The 16,596-nt window shown below is 38.1% G+C and overlaps 2 protein-coding genes across 4 annotated transcripts; both read right to left on the reverse strand.

The window, feature by feature from the left end:
* Window positions 1–1,526: 1,526 nt before the first annotated feature.
* On the reverse strand, window positions 1,527–3,686 carry LOC113677194 (adenosine receptor A3). Its single transcript, XM_027193960.2, has one exon. The coding sequence runs from the start codon at window positions 2,865–2,867 to the stop codon at window positions 1,863–1,865; it is 1,005 nt and encodes a 334-aa protein (XP_027049761.2). The 5' UTR covers window positions 2,868–3,686; the 3' UTR covers window positions 1,527–1,862.
* A 7-nt stretch (window positions 3,687–3,693) lies between these two features.
* LOC113677197 (potassium voltage-gated channel subfamily A member 2) lies at window positions 3,694–14,876 on the reverse strand. Of its 3 annotated transcripts, none has more exons than XM_027193961.2 (3): window positions 14,203–14,876; window positions 6,833–8,667; window positions 3,694–6,252 (listed from the first exon to the last, which is right to left on the reverse strand). In XM_027193961.2, the coding sequence occupies exons 2-3, from the start codon at window positions 8,031–8,033 to the stop codon at window positions 5,816–5,818; spliced, it is 1,638 nt and encodes a 545-aa protein (XP_027049762.2). In that variant the 5' UTR covers window positions 8,034–8,667; window positions 14,203–14,876; the 3' UTR covers window positions 3,694–5,815. The 3 variants fall into 3 exon arrangements, with proteins under 3 accessions (XP_027049762.2, XP_089046879.1, XP_089046880.1); XM_089190753.1 differs by lacking the exon at window positions 14,203–14,876 and adding an exon at window positions 9,237–9,466; XM_089190754.1 differs by lacking the exon at window positions 14,203–14,876 and adding an exon at window positions 9,026–9,228.
* Between the last annotated feature and the right edge of the window lie 1,720 nt (window positions 14,877–16,596).

Raw genomic sequence — 16,596 nt, forward strand, 5'->3', positions numbered from 1 at the left:
CTTCTTCTCTCCGTCTTTTTTTCGGATTGTGACTATATGAGAATCATGTATGTGAACTGCGGAAATTCATTACTGCAAAGATCGCTTCCATATTCACATCTTTTTTTCCTTTCTTCTCTCGATTTCTCTCTCGATTTCTCTCTCGATTTCTTCCTTTATGAGTGGTGCTGAGTGATCAATATCCCTTTTGATCGGATCGAGTGCAACTTGTCCGCGTATAAAACCCCGAGCTCCTCGAGAACGAGTTCGAAAAATAACTGTCTGGCTTACAATCACACATTTTGATTTTTTAATTCAGGAGTAGCCTGAGTTTTTATCTACCTCTTTTCCGACAGCATGAATTGTTTTCTTCCTTTTGTTTGTTGTTTCTCTTGCCCGTATTTGCATGTTCTTCTTTCTAATTGTCTTTCATTTTCCTTAACATGATCATAAATCATATCCAAACGCCTTAACCGGGTTAATCCTCCTGTTGATAATACTTTAAGCGCGCTCGTTCACGTAGTTTTTGTTGAATTATAGAAATTCACATGTGAGGTTTTGAGCTAACAAGTTGGAATAGCTGTTATAACTTTTGGAAAAAACGTGCAATAAACAGATCGAACAAGAAGGAAAAGTCTGGCACACATTCTGTTTTTGTGTTTTCGCAACAATTAAGAGCTCTGCGACTTCCTTAATAACACGAAGGGGATGAAACCGGCCGGCAAAAAAAAACTTAAGTTAAAAGGATGTAACCATCATCAGTCAGGCATTAAATCAATTCTCATTTATTTGATGAACAAAAGCGTATTACAACCTTGATTGCTGTGTACAATAATATCCCAGTTACTTCAAAGCAAAGTAAGTGTTCCCGTCTCATCGTATACCGACATCCAACGAGGAGAGAAGGCTTGTGATATGCCGGTTAGTTTTAGCACGCAGTTGTCGACTGCGCGTTTAGTGTATATTGCTCATGCAAATCCCAGGTTTTTGCAACAACTCTTAACTCCAAAGATACGAATTATATTTTGAATCATGATGCGCATAAATATCCTCCCTCGCATCTTTATTTCTATACATATTATGTTTTCTTGCCCACTCCGCCTTTTACAATAAAGTAAACGCTATGATTAAAAATAAAATTTATATACTTCGTTGGCCATCTATGTTAAGTGACCACTTGATATTTAATCTACGGAGCGTGTTCTTGGAAATCGATTGTGAGTTTTCGATACAAGGCTGGATAAATATTTTTTTGTTTTTGCTATCAGCAGTGATTCTCCTCGGATAACTTAACTTGTTCATTAAAGCAAAAGGCGATTACAGAACAAAGCTAAATATAAAAGTTATTGAACAAGTCCATTTGAAGTGTTATGAAGTCGTCAGGTAAATTGCAACGACAAAAGTTTTCCCCGATTGTCAGTTAACATGTCAAGCTGACACCAAGCTGTCTCTAAATATTTATTTGCTGTACATATGTTTTTTTCTAGATTTTTCCTTTTTCCTAAAATATTATATATATATTTTTTTATACCCATAGATCTTATATGAAAGAGCCAGTGGATAAAGCCTGGAGCCTCTGCATATTGTTTTCTATTCTTGACATCTATCGTAGTCTTAAAACCTTTCCTAGGTTTCTCAGGTGTCTTACACTTAAAATGTGCAGCTCTATATGAGCCTAGCTTATAGGAAACACAATATTTTTTACTAATCTTCTTAAGAGACGATCCTCGATCTCCTTATTGCAGCATAGTCAATTCGTCTTTCATCTAATGTCATCTAACCAACGCATTTCATCTGGCTCATTGTTGTTACGAATTTGACATACTTCTTGTCCTTGTGAATGTCGCAGTTTCTTTGATAAACTGAACGGCCGGACATTGATCTCAAGAAACGTCATTCGCTAAGTCGCGAGGTGATAAAGGATTCAACTCTACCACGGCCGGTGAGAAGTTTGAAACAAAAGGCCCTACCTTGGACGGGCGTCGTTGTGACCTCAAGTTGATACTTTCCCTTCTTCGGAACTTCATGATCTTCAACAGTCCCTGTTTAAATTGGCGAACTCTCCAAGCATACAGCAGGGGGTTAACTCCTGAGGAGAAAAACCCCAGGGATAAAGTGATGTCCCTCGCTAACAGAAGATTTTGTGATCGACAATGTGCACAAAATACAAGCACGAAATCTATCACTACAAATGGGAACCACGCAGTGAGAAAAACCACTAACATAACAAAGACCGTGGTTGAAACCCGGCGCTCCTTTTGTACCATTTTTTTCGCCTGCGCAGTTCTTTGACAACGAGACGAAAATCTTCGAAGTTTGGCATTTTTCTTCCTGAGAATTCGAATCAAGCCGTAATAGGACGAGAGCATTATGGCAGATGGCAGGAGAACTCCACAGCAGTACAAATAAATCTGAAAGCTTTCTTGACGCCAGCCCAGCAGCGCTAACAGCGAAAAATGGAACGAATAAAGCCACAAAAAGACGACGGAAAGACGCACTCGCTTCTCTGTCACCAAAACACGATAGCGAAACGCCTGGCTGACAGCAATGTAACGGTCTATCATCATAGCGGAGATGTTAAGAATGGAGCTAACACATGACAGCACTGCAAAGATATAGAAGGCAAATAAGGCGGGCTCACTCCCCGTCCAATAAACAGAGACATTCAGAGGTTCCACAACGACACCGACTAAAATATCAGCAAACGCTAAATTTGCCACGTAATAAAACGATAAGGTCCGCAGATTTTTGAACGGGTCAATAATATATACGCAACAGACGAGCACATTTCCCACAACAGTGTAAATACCAAACACAATAAAGACCACTGCGAGAGGAAGGCTAACTTTCAGGAGATATCCTTCGTAAAACATGTAATATTTCATCATGAGCTGGTTTTAGAAAAAACTCAACTGGAAATCTGAAATGGCATCTGCGACACTGTGAAGCTCTGAATCAAATTAAGATTGCTCATAACTCGTGCGGGAAGCCCTCACGGAAACCAAAAAGTAACACTAAATCGCCTGCAGGTTATACGACATGCAAATGATCGGCAAACAGCAAGCATAGTTCAATCAGAGATTGGATAATGACCTAAGGAGATTAACATACTGGTTTGTCTTTGTTTGGAATTCGCCCATTATGTTATTCGACGGTAACAAAACCGCGACATAATAAGATCTCTTTTGTCCTCAAGTAACAATTATTGTGCTCCAGCACCTGTTATAATTTAGGCAAAAAACATGGTTTCTTAGGCAGCTGGTCCTCAGACATGTTAAGAGCCAATATTTTTTTGTTGTTCTTGTTCCTCTTTCAAAGTATAATTTCATAGCTTTCTGGGATAAGTTCGCTCACACGCAATGTTTTTCGATCAGAGCATTCTAGATCTCTCAGCCTTAAAATTTAGATTTATTATGGTGACTTGGCAAATAGAGGATGTTAATTCCTACATAAGGGTTCGGATGAAGATATGACGGAAAAAAGTAAGTTCTTTTTCCCATATCATAAGGAGATGAGTTTAAAACAATGCAATTCATTGTGGTGTGAAATATGTAATTATGGGTTTTAGAGAAGTATATTTTTAACGTCATTTTTGCATGAGTGCGAATGATTCCACAAGTCTTCCAAAGCGTCAACAACAAAAGCAACAACAGCAAGAGCGAAAAACACACGAAAAACTAAAGAGGAAGTACAAATAATGAAATGAATCAAACCTTATTTCTCTTTGCGTTTTATTATTTAGGGTCTACATATACCAACATGCAAGTCGCTGCTTCGTTTCAAATTTTCCTGCTTTTTATCAAAGCGCATTAAGCGTTATTGTTTTATATCATTCAATTAAAGCGTATCGTTTAAAGCCTTGCCCAAACGTGATTATTAAAAGAGGTAACTAGCCAGATCTTCGCATTGTTCAACGTACGTTGATTTACAGTGAAAATACTCCAAAAGAAATGAAAAAAAAAAAAACCAGTTCATTAATGAAGGCATCGACGTCGCACCATTGGTAAACCTAGTTATTACACCTTGCATTTAAAACAGGCCTCATTTACATGCACGTACATTCTCACATTCGAAGATTTTCCAGCAAGTTGGGAAACAACACTGATAAAAATTGGTGCGCATCAACTTATCATTCGCAAAAAGATTTTTGCTCGACGTAGAGTTTGTTTCAAAGTAACAACTCTTTAAATTTGTTCTACAAACAGCGTCTAACTTAGAAAAAAACTACCAAGTGTCAAAAAATCTACTTATCCTTTTGCCCAGCGCCAGTTGATAGAAAGTTTGATTGCCAAGCAACGAAAGTAGATATTTTCCGAGGTATACTTCGACACTCAAAGATGCCTCGACATCTCTAAATAAACAAAGCTTTTTGTTTTCTTTCATCTTATTTTCCTTTTAAACCGGAAAAAAAGAAAACGGGGATAGCTTTCGACAGAAGAATCCTACCCTGAGCCAAGTTATTTTATAACTTAGTCAATCTGGATAAAAGTAACGTTCGAGTCCCAACGACGGCCGTAACAACGCAGTTGAACTGCAAACCGAAACTTAATTTCGACAGAAAATGACTGTCCGTTCAGTCAAGAGTACCATTTCCATCAACAAAGCAAAGTCGTCGCTTTAGAACAAGGAATCCAAACATGACAATCATGTCGTTCTCCTGCACAAATCACGTGAGAAGTCTAGTACTCGTCTTTACTTTCCACTGTCCAACAAACATTAATTCTTTCAGAACGTGATCAGCTTCTATGTGACCTGGTTAATACCCGGTATCCTCTCTACCTAGAAGCCATCACGTGATTTTCTATCTTCCTTTCCTAAGCTTAACGGCACAAAGTGCTCTTCAGCTTTCGATAACTAAAAGCCTTAACAAATTCTGCCTTACTCGTGTAAGGTGTCCTCTATTCAGAAACGTTTTTATACGCAGGATTATAAATTTCATTGGCGACAGAAAAAAAAGGTAAAATTTCAACACCCCATGAAAGTTGTTTCAGTAGTGGTGTCATTGGTCGATAGAAATCAGTAATTGTCGGGTAGTACAAAATTTTCCAAAGATCTGCGTTTCTAGAGAGCACAGTTATCTTTTCACTTAACCAGAGGTTCTCAGCTCCTTAGATGTTCAAATACGGTTAAAATTTCGTTGCTGTAGCACGGCATTAGCTGCTAATTAAAGCAGCCTAGGAAATAGCAGTATCCCTTTTACTTCAAACAGCGTGCGAACGAGCTGACGCTTGACGTAGGGCAAGAACGAGCAAGCTAGCTTAGCTTGCTTGTTTTTACTTCGGGTTCGTTAAGATTTTTCCTTCAGTCAGTTCTGATTGCTTGTGTTTTGTCACAGGTTTACGATTTCTCATTCGAAATGCGCGCCCCTGTCTCCGTACTAATTTCTGGGGTTTTAAGCCTCAAAATTAAACTAGAGTATTTGGAGCGGTTGTCCTTTTGCCGGCGTCAAAATTGGGTAGCCATTCCAGAGCTCATTCGCTTCAAACTTTCTCCCACTTTAACAGACTTTCAAAGGGACGGAGAGAAGACACTTGCAGTTAAATTCAGTAAAAAGCTGAAAGTCCAAAAAACGTGTCAGTTGGCTCCGCTCATCGTGGAATACAGAAAGAATCTTCTCCTCTACTGTTAAAAACTATAACTTAAGTAGCACAACATAGCATAACAGTGGGCCATTATTCCGTCTCCTTCGTCTTCACGGTACGCGCAGAAAACCGAGGACTAAACACAGCTGCTTCTTATTTACCAGGGAGACATTTGTAATGTCATCAAAAGTCAAAAATTCATACAATTCGGTTCCTTAGCCTCTAAGACGCTCGGAACATCTTCATTACAAGACTTATAAGACTGTTTCTGAGTTCGGTGGGGCAGATTGCTGCTGCTTCCTTCGATTAATTGGAGTCGATGGTTTCGACCCGCTTCCCCCACCGCCGCCAGTGCTGAGCTCGTCAGTCTCAATAATTGTATCCTGTCCGAACTTCATGGCACCGTTTGTTATACGATGCGTCAATAAAGGACTAGAATACTGGCCAGGATTAACATCTAACTTGGCCGAGCGTGTGGGTGTACCCGCTTCAGAATCGAGTAGTAACTTGTGCTCTAGCATCGGCGACTTTGGCACTAAGCTATTAAGGTTTTTGTGAGACACTGATTCGGCATTCTCCCGTTTGCTCAGTTCCTCCTTGTAGTAAAATTCAAAGTTAGAGACTATGACCGGTACAGGAAGAGCGATGGCGAGTACTCCTGATAGAGCACACATAGCTCCCACTAATTTACCTGCGAACGAACAAATAAGAAGTTTGACTGAGGCAGTATTACTAGGCGACAAAATCTGTTTCACTGCAAACAGCGGAAGCAATTAAGACTGTTGCTACTTTGTTAGATAAGCCTTTGGTTTGTATACTATTCCATAGAATGGCATTTCTCCTTCGTCTCCCAGTTTTCTCGGAAGTCTCTTTGTTCAACCCTTTCTTTCCCAAGATTTAAATAGTAATTCTCCTTACTGTCTGCCATACAATTCTTACGATGTTAATTCCAAGAATTTAGTATTGAATCAACTGATAATCACCTAATAGATATTTTCCTTTATTCTAATCGTTTGTCTGCTTGTAAAGAGAAATTATGTCTTGGTCACTCAGGGAAGTTGACGAATGTAGTACACAGATTCATATATTGGTTTTAGTCTTTTCATAGAAAGTGTGAGAGAAGTTGAAGTTTTAGGGGCCAAGCGAAGCCACAAACTGCTAACAACAATCTCCAGATCAACTTATCAAAAATAGAGTTAATAAATTCGTACGCGGCCTAAACGAAACATATTTAGGACATCATACGTGGTCCAATAGCCAACACTACTTACCGAGTGTGGTCTCAGGAGACATGTCTCCATATCCTACCGTTGTCATGGTTACAACCGCCCACCAGAATGCGTGTGGAATGCTGACAAACTTCGAATCCTGTTTATCCTCCTCGGCGTAATACGCGGCGCTTGCAAACAGTATGACTCCAATTACCAGGAAGAGCATTAACATAATCAACTCGTTGACGCTAGCGCACAGAGTTTTCCCTAACACATGCAAACCTTTGGAGTGACGCGTCAGCTTGAAGATTCGACACACACGGATCACTCTCATTACTCGGAGAATATCAATGCTGTCCGCCGACTCCTCTGGGACAATCAGGCTCACGTAAAATGGAAGAATCGACAACAGATCTAAGATGTTCAGAATCGCTTTGAGAAATCGAATCTTATTAGGTGATGCGATGAAACGAATCACGTACTCAAACGTGAACCACGAACTGCAGATCGCGTTTAACACAAAGAACACGTGTTTGTTTTTTCCGGGCTCGGCCGGCTTAGTCTCATTAGCGGCCGGCTTAGTCTCATTAGCGGCCGGCTTAGTCTCATTAGCGGCCGGCTTAGTCTCATTAGCGTTCGTTCGAGGGGAATCATTAAAAGGAGGCATTGTTTCCACGCAGAATACCACTATCGAAAGCAAGATAATTACCAGCGAAAATATAGCCAAACCTTTGGCGCAGAATGAAGAATTTGGGCTCTCGAATGCGAGCCAAATTGCTCGTAGGGTCCTATTCTTTGGAAGTTCTTCTTCGTCGTCATAGTCCTTCCCGCCATCGTCGTCTTCACAGTTTGCAACCGCTTCGTTCTCCTTCTGCATGTCATCCGTCAACTGGAAAAAGTTCAATTCCTCTAGGAAAATATCAGGTGGCACGTGCAAAGGCCGTTCCAACATTCCACCAGACTGATAGTAATACAGAATGGCCGTGAAAGAGCTGCGATGTCGGTCAAAAAAGTACTCGTTGTTTTTCTCGTCGAAGTATTTCTTGCGCTTTTCAGGATTTCCCAGCAGCGTATTGGGAAACTGGTTCAACGTGCTCTCGTATGTCTCGTATTTTTTTCCGCCAATGTTGATTACAATTGGTTCAGTCAACGATGTGTCCACCACGCCAACTGGTACCGAGTTGGCGACAGACCAGTCACGTGATGTAGTGCGTGAACGGCGATAGCTGAGTGTAACTGCTGTAGCGACAGCCATTGCCATAGGGATAAATTGAAACAATTAATGTCAAAATTCTCACTTTTCAGTGTTGCTTCGCCCTCTTCGAAGGCACAAACTACTCAAGTCTCCAACCTTTTTCGAAGGCGTGCTTAATCGCAATGTCACATTCGATTCATAAATTCAGATTTTTCCCAAAGTGCGGATTTTCGTAGCTTTCACAAACATCGGCCCATTGGCTACGATCTCCAATCTCTTGGCGATAAGTCTTTTTAATCTACTTTTCGACTTTTTTCTCCGAAATAAGAAAATAACCAACTATTTTAATTATTCAAAATGCACAGCACGACACGCGTTCGAGGATTTTGAATTACGATTCTTGGAAATAATTGATCTCTTTGGCTTCTCCTTAGAGTATTTTGACGGTTCAATTTTTCAAACGGCTGTTAAACAACTAGTTCTGAAAAGCTTTCGTCTCTCGTCGAATATCAGTGAGGAAACTTTTCACGATGTCCACTGCGTTTGCTGAAACTGCAACAGCCATTTGCAGACATTGGAAAGATACTTTAGCCTTGAAAAGCCTGTTCAGATTTAACCTTGCATATTATTAAAAATATACTGAAGATTCCGTTCTCTGCAAAGTGGAGTCCTTGACGACTGTTCAGTCCTTCACAAAATTCTGGAAGAAAAAAATTTCATAGATCAATTCAATCACTAGTAACTTTGTGCATAGAGATCAAAGTAGAGCACATTTTGAAGCTTACCAATCAGTGGTTTATGTAAGGTATTGGAAAAAGAGACAAATGAATAACTAGTTTGCTTGTGACCAAAGGCAATTTCCTATTTTCAATTGCACATCGGCGGGGAGCCTCTATTATACTCGAACTGTTCAAATTACACCTGAACTGGCATATTCAAATCGAAACGCTCTGAACTTAAAAATAATTATCGGGTTAGTTTGAGCACGTATCATGATAAAAAAGAAGCTGATGAAAGATGAAAGGAAAAACCGTGCAGAAAATATTTTCTCTCAATACCTCCCTGTCTGTATATGCTTTATACCGCTTTTTCCCATAAAATTGAATGCTCTTCCCATAGATTGCCTAAAGTCCTATCAAGTGTTTCTACTCAAGCTGGTTAAACGGAACAACGGTCTCGACTAAGATTTTTCAAAACTACAAACTTTTTTCTATAAAAGGGCGCGAGAAAAATTATGTCAAATGTCAAATTCATTTTTAAATAACCTACTCCCTCAGGTCAGTGTTGTTTTTATTTTTCTGCCCGCGATGACGTCTTTGCACTTCTAACAAGATTGCCGATATGCCTTCGTAGTTATTTCGCCACGCAAACGTGTTTGAACATACAAGCGCCCACTGAGAAAACTCCGGATCCGAAGTCCCGCTGGAAGGTGCCCAAAGATTGGGAGGTAAACGTGTAAATCCCTAAGGCAATATCTCTTTTTTCTTCAGTCAAAGGCTGTTCCTCGAGAAATCCACCTAACAATTTTATGGATTCTGAACTTAACAAAACAGGTGTCTTCAAACGCGGTAATTAATAGGCAAAATTTAATAGGTGTTTGTTTGGCGCCAACTTCGGGGTAGCGCGGGTGTTGCCTAAGACCGCAAAAACGTCGCAATTATTGTTACTTCGAACAGGAGCGTGGCGTTTTAAAATGAAACGTTGAATAAATCAGTAACCTTCCAGACTGCTTTTTTGTGACATGCAAGTTTGCCTGACTAGAAATTATTTTTGCTAATCGTCAAAAATTAATCAAATTGACAAAGACTGAAAAATGCTTTGCTTGGAATGTTCTGTGGTCAAAATCATAGGAATTAACCCAAATGACAAGGAAGAATAACCTTGGCCTTCTAAAAGTCCTAGAATGGTCCAGATTGCACTCAGTTTGACAGCAAAAAAATTTAACTACATGCAGTTGAAAGACAAACTCATGTTATTTTGACCGTATAAAAATTAACAAAAAATATGATTCGAGCGCAAATTTTAAACATAGTAAACAAAATCCAACCAATCAACACAGGTCAAAAAGATCAAGTTCATCCGAGATAAAAATTATTCTACCAAGAATGGTAATAAATTTTCACAAATATTTAGGAGAATTAAACTGCTACAGGACGAGGTGCTTCTTACCACAGCTTGGCGTAATAGAAGGAAACTGAAGGTGGAATCTTCGTGATCTATTTGGTGCTAATGTTTCAGACTTAATGAACACGATCTTCCTATAGCCCTTAATTTTCATGAATGTTATTAATGAAGCAAACAAATCAACCATTAACCTTTTTTTCCCCACGATGAATTCAGTAAGTTCTCGAGTAAATACACCCTGGTGCGTGGTCGAAGTTAGCGCAGCCACTACATGTACCGTTGAGTTTATCCAACGCCCCCTTACCCCACCCCCTCCCCCCAACTGTTGGCAGTTAAGGTGAAATCTGAGCCTTCAGTTTTTTCCTTACATTCACACTTACATAATAGATTTAAGTTGATTTTCTGATTGTTTCTGCAGTCTCCAAACCTGTTGCTAACGCGTAAATGCACCAAAACATACACATGCCCACAGTGGGCTGATTCGCAAACTCCCGCTGATCACGAATGACCCGCTGATTGAGTTTAAGAATTGGAACCCTTTTCTAAGAGGTTAAATCATTTTGAAAGAACGAGAGGTTTGAATTATCAGTAGCGATGTTAATCATTCGTAAAAAACAACTTCATCAATTTGCTTACCATGACGTGCCAGGAACAAATGTTACGAACAAACAAATACAACCTTACGCAGCTCATGGTGGGTAACCTATCGTAAACGATAGGGTGAAGAATGAAAATATTTATCTATATAACGGTACATTAATCATTAATGTTCTTTTTGAATGCAAATTCTCTAAAACGGGGTCCTAACTTTGAGACCCAGGCGGTACCTAAGTATCCACCCAAAAACTGCCCAGGACTTCATCACAATGAAACGCTGAATGTATGCAGTTGATTAAACTACACTGCACACCGCTTTAGGTGAGCATAGAAGTTGTACACTGGAACGACGCAAACGTACTAGTTCAAAAACCATCGTAAATTAACTGACATATCGTGCTAAAAACACGGAGGAAAAAGAGAGAGATTGCCAGAAAGGTTATATCCAAATTTCCGACAGAACAGTTTTCTTAATTGACCTCTCATTGACTCCAACTTTTTGAATGAAAATTATCAATTATTTATTGAAGACGAAACACAACTTCATAATCAAACGGAAACTCGAAGAGTATTTCAAAATTTTGAAAAAACGTTGCGCAAATCAAAGGATTTGATTACGCTTTCTGATATTTCATTCTTTGGTTTTCTTATCTATTGCGGAAAATTCGAGTTTAACTAAAACCAAATAGATAATGGGGGAATGTCCAGAGATAGAGGACGACATTTATTTTTCTATTCGTTTGATTTTGATCCATTTTCAGAGTGCGCCTTAATTGTTATGATTCATTAGAAAGAATGATTTCCATTTAATGAACAAAAAACACGCCAAAACAGAAAACTCTAGCTCTTCAATTAGTACATCGCGTTTCTTAATACCCGCGTACTAATTAAGATAAAACCGTAGCGATTTATTAGCATGCCTTAATATTATGGCTAACTTGTACTAAAACAACACTAAATGATGTGTAAATATCACTTGCAAAGTACTGCTCCAATCATTTCGATTTGCAAAAACCAAAGTCTTGTTATTCTTCGCACAGAGTCAAAATTTTCCATTCTCCAGTGCTCGAGGAAACTATATGAACACTTTTTTATTTTTCAAATAAAATTAAATGTTTTAATGAAGCAATAACTAACATGACCCGGTCAAATTTTAATGGCGAAAGTTTTGATCAGTGACTGAGAAGTTCAGTTATGTTCAATCTACTTTTAAAGAACAAAGTTGTGTTTCACTTTTGCAAGAGTTAGCTGCTTCTCAGCTATTTTCAGAGTGTAGAGACCAGATGTAAAATGTTTCACAGAAAAAAAAAAATAGGAATTGCGCGACCAAATTTTAAAAAGAAGCAAAATATTCTCTCTCATTCTATTAATAGGAAATATTAGAGACGGTGTATAAGATCTTCAGCAAAGATTACGGTAATCTATATCATAAACTTAAATTAGGCTTAGTAAACGCCAAATGCTACAGCTTCCTTCAGGGATCTTATTGTCCACGAAGTAACATTGCATTTTGATAAATCAACCGATATTTTTGTCGTACACATTTCCTGTACTTCCCGATTCTGAGGTCGCTTTTCTTGCCGATTTTCAGTTCCTATTCATGTCGTCTTCACTCAAAATTCTCCATAGATTTTAATGTATTTTCCAGGATTCTTAAGTCATCGGGTATTTGAGTGACATCAAAAAGTAATTTCTTCTCGTAGTCAAATTTGATATCTCATCAAATATGTAACCTCGACAGTAAATGAATACCAGGAGAACTTGTACCCTGATCACGCGTTACCGCGCATACGCTGTCAATCTCAAAGAAACGAAAGTCGTAAAACGCACTTTTAATTAACACTCGCAAGAAATTCTAGCTTTAATTAGAGCGAGCAAGGGCCAAATAATTTATTGCTATAATCAATTTTTTTTAACATCTCATATACTTTATTAAAAAAACTTAAAACTGGGGGAAAGAAATTTCTTAGCAGACTTTGTCAAAATCGTGCTTTAGTTTTCATATTTCGGATCTTTTAACCGTTCCTGTAACTTTTTTATCACAGCTGTAATATTCCTCTATTGATCTGCCAAAAGGATGCGTTCAAAACTGGCTTGTTTGACAATTGAAAACCACTAAACAAATAAAAGAAAAAAGCAGACTGGTTTTTGAAAAGATGGAAGTTTGGAAACCTTTATCTAAGGATTTACGTTCATACGTTTCTCAAATGAAAAATGCGTGTAGCACTCATCTGTTTCCTTTTTCTGTTTGGCAAGAACGGAAACCAAATCAAAATATTTTAAATTTTAATCTTCCGAAGCTCTTGAAATAGAAAAAAACCGACTTGGATGAATGATTATTTCATTAAATTGCGGTATCATTCGCATGTCTTAATATATTCGCTACTAAACTCTTTTGTTAAAAAACTGTTTTTTTTTTTAAAATACAAAACATTTAAAAAAATACAAAATCTGAATCTTAATTTATTCGACAGGGTTCCCTGAATCTTGCTTCTTGTTTAGTCACATTGATATTCTCGTTTCTGAAACGTGCGTAAAAGTTTAACGATGCTACAAAATAAAAAAAAAAAAGAAAATCCTTTGACCGCATTTTTAATTACTTTGGTTCTGAGAGATCACTCACTTTTTAACTTCTACAACCAATAATTTTTGGCTTGAATGAAAATGAATAGAAGAACTGCAATTGACAGGAAAAGTGTAAAGATCAAGCAAATGCTTCTGTAGAGACACTGGTTTTTAGTTCTCGATAAATTGGAATAATCCAGTAAACCATTCGAAATTCGAATTGTAACTATTAAAACTAGGTGTCAATTCCAAGTCTAAATGCTTGATTTAAATGTCTTACCGCGGTTTTACATGAGAAAGGCAATAGGTAATTTTATCAAATGAATATTTTCGAAGTTTTTGAATCAGGAACGGAAGAACAGTGCAAAAGTACTTCGCACTAGCAGAAGCAACAATTTCTTAAGGGTTTCATCGTCTGTTATTCGTATTTTTTTAAACAACAGTGTTAAACATTTTGTTTTCAAGTTCAGTCTCATATGTTCTCCTCGAGCAACTGAATTTTTCCTTACGCTTATCGAGCGCTAAAACTGTGATAAAATTTGAAAGGAAAACCTGCTTTCCGATACGTATGGTTTTATAAAATGAAGCAGTATACATTTTTGCGGCAATTTGAACCTCGGTAACACTGCATAACTGATTAGTACAAATTGCTTTGGGCATCTGTTTTAATCTGCAATTCGAATGTAGTATTTTTCTTGATCAAAGTTTTCAGGATTCGTTACAATTTAAAAAAAATAAAATGCAAGGAAACTAAGAAAATTGATTAAAGCGAAAGGAAAATTTTCCAAACAAAGATTTAAAACTCGTGGAAAATATTAAAATGTGTTTTATTCCTTCATATTCACGCCGAAAATGCCCAAAGCTGAATTCAAACTGGGCATGTCTGGGGCTAGAGACGAGGCAAAACCAGTGTAACAAAAGAAAAAAAATAAAAATGGGTTGTCCTTACCTTTTGTCCATGATCACAGCCATCCTTTTCGTGTTTCCTCATAGAGAGGAGGTTGTTTGGTAAATCTATGCGCATACAGTCATCCTTTTCGACTGACGAATTAAAATTTAACGCAAGTTTCATTCAAGCCGGCAGATGGCGATGGTGTTATTTGGCAGCCATCAACGCAAAAGTCCGCAATATTTACCGCAACTCACAATAAAAGTTGAAGAAGATAACGAGAAAATAGTCTCTCGGCTCATTAATATTTCACGCGTTTCAAAAGTAAAATAAAACAACCTTCTTTTCGTTGTAGTAAAATTCTGAAAACGGGTGAAGACTCGCGTGGAATTGAATTAAAATTAAAAAAAAACGGTACAAATCGCAAGTCGCTTCTACCGCGAGTTCAACAGTTTCAACGGAGACTCTTTAGAATTCGCGACTGGGCTGTAAATTAAATGCACTTGCTAGCAAGCAAATTCGATCGAGTGTGAAGTATAAACAACGTCCTCAATTATACACCTGTTTTAGAGCCCACTATTTTTCTTACAACCTCGCAGTCACCATTGTAAAATGGCTCCAAAAGCTCTTTTGATAAAATGACATACAATAGTCTCTTAATTGTTCGTTTCCTGTCTAAGCAATTCCATTCACGCTGACCTAATCATGTCGTGCTTTTAGCGAACAACACTACCGCGATGAAATTCTCAGGCAAGCTTATTTTAACGCGCTGATAAGAGCTGCGTCTTGAGTTCATTACTCAAATATGAAGCAGGTTTAATTTGCCATTGATCCAGATTCTCTCTCTGGTAAGCCAAAAGAAATGGATTTCAGACAAAACATCGCAAAAGTTCGAAAACACCAAACATGTGGCGGGAGTTTCGCTCTCCAATCCGACGCACAGACTTGCTCCTAATTAATGCAAAACAGTGGCCTTTGACCAGTAAAGGAGAAATTATACATAAAAAAGAAAGAGCTCGGGTATGTTTTTCACATTTACTTCGGATTGCATAAATTGACGTTTATAAATGAATCATTCGGTTATAAAACCTTTTTAGGCAAAAGCGGTTTAGCAAAAGCTACCCCAACTCTTATCACCTCATAATCATCGTTCTGTTTTAGCGCTATTTGCATGTGAATGCTTACCAAACCATAGGTGAATTGATGAAGGATTGTTTAAATTTAAGTCAATCGAAAACATCCAATCCAAATAGCTCTTGCGAGGATTTTTTTAAAATTTAAGTTGATAAAAATTAAATTTTAAAATGGAACAATTCGCAATTGCGTATCATCCATTAGATTCCGAGAAGCCACAAAAATTCAAAGAAGACTTTGTTGTGATCAATTGAAGAAAACGAACCAGCAAGTCATTAAAACTTTACGTCCAACCGAAATACACACACGCATAAATAAAAAAGTCAATTTAGAAAACGAAAGTCATAAAGTAATTCTGGTCATTAGTATCAAAGCAAAAAGCAAGATATCAAATTATCCTGAAAAAAACCGTCTTTGTTAAAGGTAGTTCCTCTGTTATATGAAGGGATTTCCGGTTCAGACAAGATCAAAATCTCGTTTCCACTGATTAATGTTTTAAGTACTTTTAAACCCTGTAATAAGCTTAAGATTTTTAAAATTCCCAAATATCACAGTTTTCTTTCTAAATGCGGGGATGTGCTCGTCGCAAGGGGAAAAAGGGGGAAGGGGGGATTTGGGAGATTTAAATTCGGCTTAGGAGATCTCCAACACCCCCGATGGTAGGCTTGCCGCTTACCTCCACTCGCGATTTGTTCCAGGCTCAAATTCCGACGTTTTATCGAGTATTTGATCCTCTCTCTCGGGAAGACTTCTCGGGTAGGGAGCGTGGGCTCACTCTCCGACCAGCTGCTTGTACTTAAGCTTAGATTTTATTTCGAAATCAATTACAGATTTACCGATGTAAATCAACTAAGACAAAAAACAGGATCATCTCTGAAAAAGTTTTTGCTGTACATCAACTACCAAAAAGGTACTTTAAAGAACTGACTTTAAAAGCAGTCGGGAGCAAGTGAATGTATGTCGAGCAGGACTGGGACCCAAAACCAAGAAAGGAGTAAATTTGACAGTGTTTTTTGTCGCTGTTGGCCCACAGAATGCTTTCTTTCTTTTTTTTTTTTTTTAAATAAGCAAAGCTGCAAACGGTGTTCATGTTCCCGTAAGAAATTGCACGATTTTATTTTCAATCAACATCACGTGTGGTCAATAACAATGTTCCATTTTTACCCAATAGGGAGTGTCTCCCTTCTGAGCTTGAAATTTTGGCTTCATCTCCTTGAACGATAAGGATGATTGGCATCTGATTTCTCCTTACTGTATCACACCTGAATCACACGTTAAGGTCACGAGAATAAGGGAAATGATCACCAACTAATGAAACTC

Source organism: Pocillopora damicornis, chromosome 12, assembly GCF_964200805.1.
Source record: "Pocillopora damicornis chromosome 12, jaPocDami1.2, whole genome shotgun sequence".
NCBI lineage: Eukaryota > Metazoa > Cnidaria > Anthozoa > Scleractinia > Pocilloporidae > Pocillopora > Pocillopora damicornis.

Coding starts and splice junctions, on each gene's coding strand:
- LOC113677194 (XM_027193960.2), bottom strand. CDS start 2,867: ATGATGAAATATTACATGTTTTACGAAGGATATCTCCTGAAAGTTAGC.
- LOC113677197 (XM_027193961.2), bottom strand. CDS start 8,033: ATGGCAATGGCTGTCGCTACAGCAGTTACACTCAGCTATCGCCGTTCA. Junction 6,253..6,832: donor GTCTCCTGAGACCACACTCG/GTAAGTAGTGTT, acceptor GTTCGTTCGCAG/GTAAATTAGTGGGAGCTATG.